The 8,987-nt window shown below is 37.3% G+C and overlaps 1 protein-coding gene across 1 annotated transcript; it reads left to right on the top strand.

The window, feature by feature from the left end:
• Positions 1 to 310: 310 nt before the first annotated feature.
• Positions 311 to 7,923, top strand: C2H9orf152 (chromosome 2 C9orf152 homolog). Its single transcript, XM_045006658.1, has 2 exons — positions 311 to 783; positions 6,611 to 7,923. Exons 1-2 carry the CDS (start codon positions 555 to 557, stop codon positions 7,186 to 7,188), a joined length of 807 nt encoding a protein of 268 aa, XP_044862593.1. The 5' UTR covers positions 311 to 554; the 3' UTR covers positions 7,189 to 7,923.
• The last annotated feature ends 1,064 nt before the right edge of the window (positions 7,924 to 8,987 follow it).

Genomic DNA, 8,987 nt, shown 5'->3' with positions numbered 1-8,987 from the left:
AGGCATGCAGCCCCGGTGGTTCACAGTTTACAGTCCAGGTGCACACACACTGAAAGGAGACTGATGTGCACATGTTTCTTCACGGTGAATTTTACCTACTTTTTAAAGATATTTGGCAAAGCAGCAACAATTAGATTGGGAGGGCTAAGTGGAAACTGCATAGAATAATCCTGAATGTAAAGTCTGAATGGAACCACTCTCATGATACAACATGATGGTGTTTCTTTAAAAATTGAGATTACTACATAAACCAATATCATCCAATCCTTTGGTCACCTGTTTTGTTCAATGGTGTTTTGTACTTCACTGTGTTTTTTGGCAAAGATTCATATGCTCAACCTTAAGTAAACATTAAATTCAATTGAACGGATCTTGTCGTTAAATGTTTTCTGAAGTTCAGTACACACTGAATGTATCTGAAAATAAGCTGATTGAAATCTACAACTTTGAATGCACCAGGCAGTGCAAGGGGCTGCTAGACCTACCAAAAAGTTATTGCTTCGTTTAGGAACATTTTAAATGTTGCAAACTTGATTTTCTTCTTTGCAAACATAATGAAGGATGTCTCTTGCTTCTGCTTAACTTTGTCTTCCTTGTGGAAACAGATGGTGCAAGCTTACAAATGTATCTGTGGTATTTTCTTAGTGACTCATACACCAGAGCAACAGGCTTCAGACGGTGACACACAGCCAACCAAGATGGACGTAAGCTTACTTGAGGAGCAGTATGACTGTATAAAACAGAAGCAAAAGCTGCAAACACACATTATTGTGTTTAAAACAGGTATGCTTCAGATTCATAGATCAAACCTGAGAAATGTGGAGGGTTCAAGGGAACTCCTTTAAGTCTTCATTAACTTAAGATACTTTTGAATGCTTATGCACAGCTTGCAAGGAAAGTACAAAGTGGACTGTTTTCATGTGGCTGATGTCTTTGTTTCTTTGTTCATTCCACTGAAAAGTAGTCTAATGCAGTGGTTCTCAAACTTTTGTACTAGTGACCCCTCCCACATAGCAAGCCACTGAGTGACACCCCCCCCTTATATATTAAAAAAGTGTTTTTAATTTATTTAAAACTATTATAAATGCTGGAGGCAAAGTGGGATTTGGGGTGGAGGCTGACAGCTCGTGACCCCCACCAGGTAATGACCTCACAATCCCCAATTTGAGAACCTCTGGTCTAATAGTTAACAAATAAATTAGAAAAGGAAGCAGTGAAACACTTTTTAATGTTTGTTTGAGATGATTTTATGTATTTTAAGATATTGTTATGTAAGTTACATGCACTTCTTGATACTGCAAATGTTAATTTTCATAGGTACCAATTACTTACCATTAATTGACGATAGTGTTTGCAGCATATAGCTCTTGTCAGATTTCTGCTTTCCTTAATGTTTTCAAATGGTTAACCTAACAATATTGTCTTGCACCTTTTGTTCTTCCTGTTTTAACGTGTTCCATGAAGCCTGTCCTAAAAGACTAACCAAGGCAGCAGCAAAAGTCAAGCAGAAGTTAGGCTTTAGTTTAAAATGAGCTAAATTATATTGGGAACAACGGGCGCAACTTTAATGTGCTAGCTTCAGAGGGGTGCCTGGTGGAAGTGGTTTCACTGTATATTATTTTGAATATGTGCCCATAGGGAAACAAATGACATGTGACACTTAGCTGCCACATCAGACAGATTTTGGTATAACTAATATTAGCAAATTTTTTAAAGTTTATTAGAATATTGTTTACAGGTATTATATTGCTTTGCTTCTCTTTTCTTTCTAAGTTGATCTGAAGAGCCATGAAAGTAAAGAAAGTCATTTAAACTTCTTTAGTTTAATAGTTGCAGCATGAATAAAATTAATGTGATTTAACAGAGTTTAGTGTTTATTTCAGAGGTGAGTGAAATAAATCTGATAAGCTAAGAACCCCCAAACCTGTGTCCAAACCAAATTTGGTGTGTGTCAAAATAATTTAGCCTATTTCTTACTTTACATTTTCCTGCGCATTTTTCGGCAGTTCTGGATTCTGGCTGGATGTAGAAGTGCAGAAAAAGTAAATAATGTAATTAAATAATAATATGTAATAGATGCAGTTCTATATCTCCTTTAATTCAAGGGCATTGAAACATAAATATTAATTAACCCCATGAAGAGGAAAAGTATATACATACAGAAGAACCAGTTTATCCAACACTGAAATGCAGCTACATCTGGGGTGAAACACCTCAAGTATTTAACAGAACACAGCAACAATACAAAACAGTTTAGGAGAGGAAGTGAAATGCACTGTATCCAAATGAAATTCCAGAAAGACTGCAAATAAATTGAATGTAATTATCTGAGTTGAAATTTGGCCAGCACACCAAAACACAATCATTCAGACACATGAAACTGTTGATGGATTAACTTTTGGGAGGGCAGCACATTTATATTACAGAGGATGGCTACACAGATGTCTGTGTTCCTTTTTCTCTGAGAGATCCCTGAGGGTAACACTGGGTAACTGTTCTTCTGTCTAAGAGCACTGTCCAGCAGGGTACTACACTTTTATTTAATATTTATGTTACAGTAGTTTCCAGATGCACCAATCAGGTACTAGACACTGTACAGAGGCACACGCCCTCACTAAGCTTTCTTGTTTGATGTGTATATATATATATATATATATAGGGCCATTAGGAGGGTTACTGTTACTGCTTGAGGCACCTTTAAATTCCCTTTGCTGCATGGATTTTGGCAGGGCTGACAATCTGGTTCCATGTTTTTAAGGTTAACAAACTGGGGAGCTTATTAATACCCAACTACTTATGAGTACTCAGGTAGCAGTAATTTCCATCAGTGTGTGGAAAGATGGCTGCATTCTTTTTCAAATGTCGACCTTTTCACAATTAAGGGTGGGATTTTCACCCTTAGGTTCCCAACTCCCACTCTGATGCAGTGGAAGTTGGGCACTTAACTCCCTTATGACACTTTGAAAATCCCAGCCTAGGGTCTTCGTGTTGACCAATAAATCCCTAAATTGTATGGATCCTGCCAATTTGTTCCACGACACGCTCATAAGAAAATTAGGGAAATGTCTAGCTGAGATTACTATCACGTAGGTGCACAACTGGTTGAAAAACCACACTCGGAGAATAGTTATTAATGGTATTCTGTCAAAGCAGGAGGGCATATCTAGAGGGGTCCAGAGGGGTCTATCCAGGATCCAATACTATTCAATATTTTCATTAATGACTTTGATAATGGAGCAGAGAGTATGCTTATGAAATTTGCAGATGACACCAAGTTGTGAGAAGTTACTAGCCTTTTGGAGGGCAGGATTAAAATTCAAAAGGACTTTGAATAATTGGAGAATTGATCTGAAATCAACAAGATAAAATTCAATACAGATAAGTGTGAAGTACTTCACTTAAAACGGAAGGAGAAATCAAATGCAGAACCACAAAATGGAGAATAACTGGCTTGGCAGTCGGACTGCTCAAAAGGATCTGGGGGCTATAGTGGATCACAAATTGAATATGAACCAATGATGTATTGCTGTTGCAAAAAGGTTAATATCATTCTGTAGTGTATTAACAAGAGTCCTGTATGTAAGACATGAGAGGTAATTGTCTCATAGGCCTTAAGGCCAGAAGGGACCATTGTGATCATCTAGCCTAAGCTCTGCAAATCACAGGCCACAGAACCTCATCCACCCACTCCTGTAACAGACCCAACAGTCCACTCTACTCAGCGCTGGAGAGGTCTCAACTGGACTACTATGTCCAGTTTTGGGCAACACACTTTAGGAAAGATGTGGGCAAACTGCAGAAAGTCCAGAGAAGAGCAACAAAAAGAATAAAAGGTTTAGAAAACCTGACCTATGAGGAAAGGTCCAAAAAATCTAAGCATGTTTAATCTTTGGAAAAGACGACTATGGGGAGACCTGATAATAGTCTTCAAATACGTTAAGGGCTGTTATAAAGAGGACTGTGAGCAATTGTTCTCCATGTCCACTGAAGAGAGGGCAAGAAGCAATGCAGGAAAGTAGATTTAGGTAGATATTCAGAAAAACTTTCTAGCTATAAGGGCAATTAAGTCGTGGAATAGGTTACCAAGGAAGGTTGTGGAATCCCCATCGTTTGAGGTTTTTAAGAACAAGTTGGACAAACACCTGTCAGGGATTATCTTGGTGTACGTGGTCCTGCCTCAGCATGGGGTATGGACTAGATGACCTCTCAAGGTCTCTTCCAGCATTTTATTTCTATGATTATATTTGAGACTGCCTCTCCTCCCATGATAACAAAGTAGTTGTGATCATCCAAAACTTGTGTCCTGATTTAATCGGGAGGGGACTGGCAGCAAGACATTCTTCGACGAGTCCTGGCTTTGGATGGTCACTTCCCACCTCTGTCTGCCCGAGCCCTGATTTGGTGACTTTTAGAACACTTTCTAGATTTATCGGTTCTCCCAGATTTTCAGTTGGTAAGTGGGGGAGTCATCTGATTTCCTTCTGTCCCTTCTCATGACACACACGATGACACTTCAGTCTCCTTCTGATATTCAGGAACAGGAGGTGGCAGGCTTTGAAAATCTTCACTCAGGGGAAAAATAGGCCAATGAACTCATTATTTATCATAGACTGGGAAATGAAAAAGTATTACTTACTCTGGGAATTAGACTAGGGGGGCACCCAAAGTATACAATAGGAGACAGTCACATACAATAACATATGCCTATAGAAAGCTTCTTCAGAGAGTTTCTAAAGCTCCTGTGAAATTTGATTAACCTGTGTCACTCAGAAACCTTGAAAAATGTAAAGACCCTGCAATCATAGTTCCTTTATTATGAAAGTGCAAGTGAAAAGGCCTAAACAATAAATACACTTGGAATTAAACCATTATATACACTTGTTAAATAGAAAAAAAGTTCCATTCAGTGCAAGAAGATTTAAATAAAGACCTTACCGTGGAATGTTGGAGAGTATGTAATAAACTGCTAATATATCTTACTGCATAACCTCCACAGTTCTGTTAAAAGGTCATTACTGAGTTCTATGGATTACTGCAGATCCTGAATGTGGGAAAGTGGGATGGCATATCTATCTTCAAAGCAAAAAACTTTATATCCTCTCTCTGAACATAGAGAAGAACTTTTAAGAGAAGTATCTTGAAAAAAATAGTGTTTTGTTGTTGTTTTGAGAATTACCAGTGAAACAGGTGTATCTGACACACCTTCGAGTATTTCACTGTAAAGACCGTTACACCAAAGGAAAACGAATTACAATATTTGTAAAAACACAATCCTATTCTCTTTCAATACCACTGCTTTGATTTCAGATCCAAGGCTGAAAGGTCTCATTGCACTATCTAGTGCTTGTGATCTCATTAACTTTAAATGACTGTTTGGATGCTTTTCTGTCAAAATATAATCTACACTCTTCTATCCCCAAAATTTCCATTTTAATAACCTTCAGACTCCATACTTCAGCAGACACACCTAATGCTAATCATTACAGTAACATAAGACAAGCACACTGCACAACTCCTATGTTAAACAACATATACACCAACTGAAAATACATTTAATGAGAACTTGTAGAGATGTCAGTAGGAGCCATACATTTTTAAGGGATCAACTTCTAGTCATTTTAAATGTATAGCAGACCATTGGTTTTTAGCAGTTTGATTGCTGTATGCTAATACTGCCTTTGCTTTTGCAGCAATTCTGTTTCTTATATCTTGTATGTTACTAACAGTAATACTTACATAATGCTTTACAAATATTTATTAATGGATCCTCACAACACCGCTCCATGAGATTAGCTAATAAATATTATTCTCTATTTTATAAATGAGAAAACTGAGGCACTGATGTTCAACGACTGGCCCATCACCTCAGTCAGTGACAGACATGGGAGGAGAACTGGTTCAGAAGCTACACTACATTATTTTGCTTTAAATAAATGCTGTCAGATTCTACCCTGACTTTGTCCCCTCTGCAATCTCATTAAATTTGATAGTGTGCAGGAGTAAAGTCAGGGCAGAAAATGGCTCTGTCTCATTAACTTGAGGCCGCAATATATGTAATGCTGCTTTCTTGCCACCTTCCTGATTTAAAACAATGTTTCTTTATTAGATGACTGTGGAAGACATTTATTTTCAGCTCCCCTTCTTTGGGTCAGGGAACAGCAAAAAAGGAAATCCACAGATGAGAGGGAAAAAAACCAAGATGGCAGATTCTTTCCATTTCAGCCATTTTGTGCCACTCAGATGACACAAAGTGGCCAGAATTTGGCCCTAAATTGACAGGTGGGAATTCCCCTGGCATGGGTAAACGATTTATCTTGACATGTTAAAACTACAACTGCCTTGTCTACACTAGAAGTTTGCCATGTGATAGTTATGACCTGTCAGCTAACTCATGGTCAAAATAGATTTTTTTCTTAATGTAGATAAATGCACTGTTGGTAATATAAAGCCTATGACAAAGTTGTGCAGTTCCAATTCAATCCGGTAGAGGGCAGCAACGCACATACCACAACAAATGGACTAGTGTGTATTTTTAATTTGTATGAATAGTTACATCATAATCATCAAACAGAGCTTTTGCATCTTTGTGACTACGGATCTATCTTCACAGGTGAGAATCAGTCTGTTCCTGGGGAATCAATGGTCAATGCCGTTTTAATTAATAAAAAAACAAGGAAACCAAAAGAATTTAAAGAACACATTCCTGTCAGAAAGGTCACCCTGGAGTTAACTTCCAATGGCAATGTACAAGACAGTTCACCATGGCGTACACACTTGGGAATCCACCGTCTACTACAAGCTGATTGTCAGAAGGCTCCATGTGATCTTGCCCACTGCAGGAATGAACAGATTAGCTTTGACAATGAGAGATTGAGTATGAAGGAAAATGTCATGCTGCCATATGAAAAAACACTAACTGCAAGTGAACAATCCACAGTATCACTCAATGAACTGGGAAATTCAAGTATGTTAAACAGTCCCACTGAAGAGAATAGCAATTCCATTTCAGGCATCTGCCAGAAGTATTCTTTGAAGTCAGTCTCTTCAGCAAATTGGACACACCAACAGATTTCATCCACAAAATGTATACCCATATCCAGGAAGCTAAGCTACTATCCATTCCCTCAGAAAAAAACACCCAGGATCTCAGAAGCTGCAAGAAGACTTGGATTATATGTCTCACCATAAAGAAATTTCAGTAATGTGTAAAGTTTAGTTAAAATTTAAAATAAAATTTCAGTGAACTAATTTTTAAAGTAATTTTGATTTACTAGCTAAAGGGTTAGTACTTTATATTGTAAGAATTTACATGGGCCAATCAATGTGTTTTAGAAGTTCATAGAGGCAAAAGTCTGTTAAATGAGTTGCAATGTCATAAAGGGTATTGGTCAATAAAGAATGTTTATACCTAGAGCATCATCAGGATTATCCATACTCATTTTTGTACCTTCAAATATAGGAACTAATGTTAACTCATTTTGCATTGATTTCTTTTTTTTTCTAAATCCAAACTACTGATTTTTGAGGGACAAGAATTCTATCATAGTGAAATTACAAATCATTTGAAAAAGCCGTAGCAAAGATTAGCATTTACAAAAATTGCTGATGAAGCAACAGCATTGGATTTCAGTACTGCAAAATTTGATTAGCTGTCTGAACAAGCAACAAATGAAGCAGGTTTTAGAACAACAGTAGCAAGGGTGATTAATACATTCTAGTTAACATGTGGTTTTATTATTCATTTACTTTCACAAGTTATTTATGATTGATTTTCCTGTGTGTATCCTAAAACAGTGAATAAAACCATCAGATCCTATTTCTGTTGCTGTCCTTAATAGCATTAAATACAGCAAATATCCAAATACTTTTCCTTATAATAAATCCCACATGCTGTTAATTGTTTCTTCCAGCTGTGAATTAGAAACACACCTGTGCCTTGTGGTGGTGTTGTTGCCGCCATAGTAAGATGAATTAGTCAAGTTGTGATGTGGTTTTCAATCAAAGAATTGGTGCCAGCTAACATAAAAATACAAGATAAATCAGATGTACAGTATGTACTTCCAAGGGTCATGGTGGAGAAACATTTTTTTGGGTCATTCCAAGATGGAATGAGCAAAGCCCCAGGAAATACTGAACACTATGGGGAATTATTTTACAGTGACCAGGGGATGGACTAGAAAACCTAGAATATCTTTTCCATGTATCACTTCTCATTCTTTGATATTCGGTAGTAATAAAAACATTCTTCACCTTCCAAAATTGGCTATTATGTGCTTCAATATTAGATTTGGTCCTGAGATGTAAACTTTCCATTTGACTTGTTACACAGCCAAAGTTACTAAAGGACTTATCTGTATAGGGAAATTGATTGGCACTTATTTAGCAGAATATTAATGTCATATATCTTAGAGCTTTTATAGCTATGGCAGTATAAATCCCACATGTAAACACCCTATTCTGGAATAAAAGTGACTTTATTCCATAATTATTCTAGACTAAAGTCACACTGATTCTGGAATAGAGTGTCCACACAGGGACTGGCATAGCTATAAGGGAATACCAGTTGCTAGTCAACTTCCCCTGTAGACAAGTCTTAAAATAAGATCTGAGTAAGTGGGGCACCTGCTTTATGAGACAAACTTCAAGGAAATACAGTTTCCTAATAACCGTAATAATATTATACCACTTTTATATTAAAACTGGTCTACAAATATTAATGAACACTACGCAGAATTAGTTGCTTCAAACTTTTAACAGATCATCTTAACTGCGCAATATGCTTTGGGGTGATTTTTGGCCTAGTTCTCCAGTCAGTTTACAGTTAGGGATGGTAAACACGGATGTTAAACGCTGATAACTGTGTGAGGTTTTTGCCCTCGGCTTTAAGAGCCTGATCCAGCTTCCATTAAATTCAAAGGTGGGATGCCCAATTACTTCAATGGTAGTTGGACTGGGCACTAAATTAACCAGCCTCACACAATGGAAGC

The sequence above is a fragment of the Mauremys mutica genome, chromosome 2 (genome assembly GCF_020497125.1).
Source record: "Mauremys mutica isolate MM-2020 ecotype Southern chromosome 2, ASM2049712v1, whole genome shotgun sequence".
NCBI lineage: Eukaryota > Metazoa > Chordata > Testudines > Geoemydidae > Mauremys > Mauremys mutica.
This window is presented reverse-complemented; position numbering and strand designations above follow the sequence as displayed.

Coding starts and splice junctions, on each gene's coding strand:
- C2H9orf152 (XM_045006658.1), top strand. CDS start 555: ATGAAGGATGTCTCTTGCTTCTGCTTAACTTTGTCTTCCTTGTGGAAA. Junction 784..6,610: donor CATTATTGTGTTTAAAACAG/GTATGCTTCAGA, acceptor CTATCTTCACAG/GTGAGAATCAGTCTGTTCCT.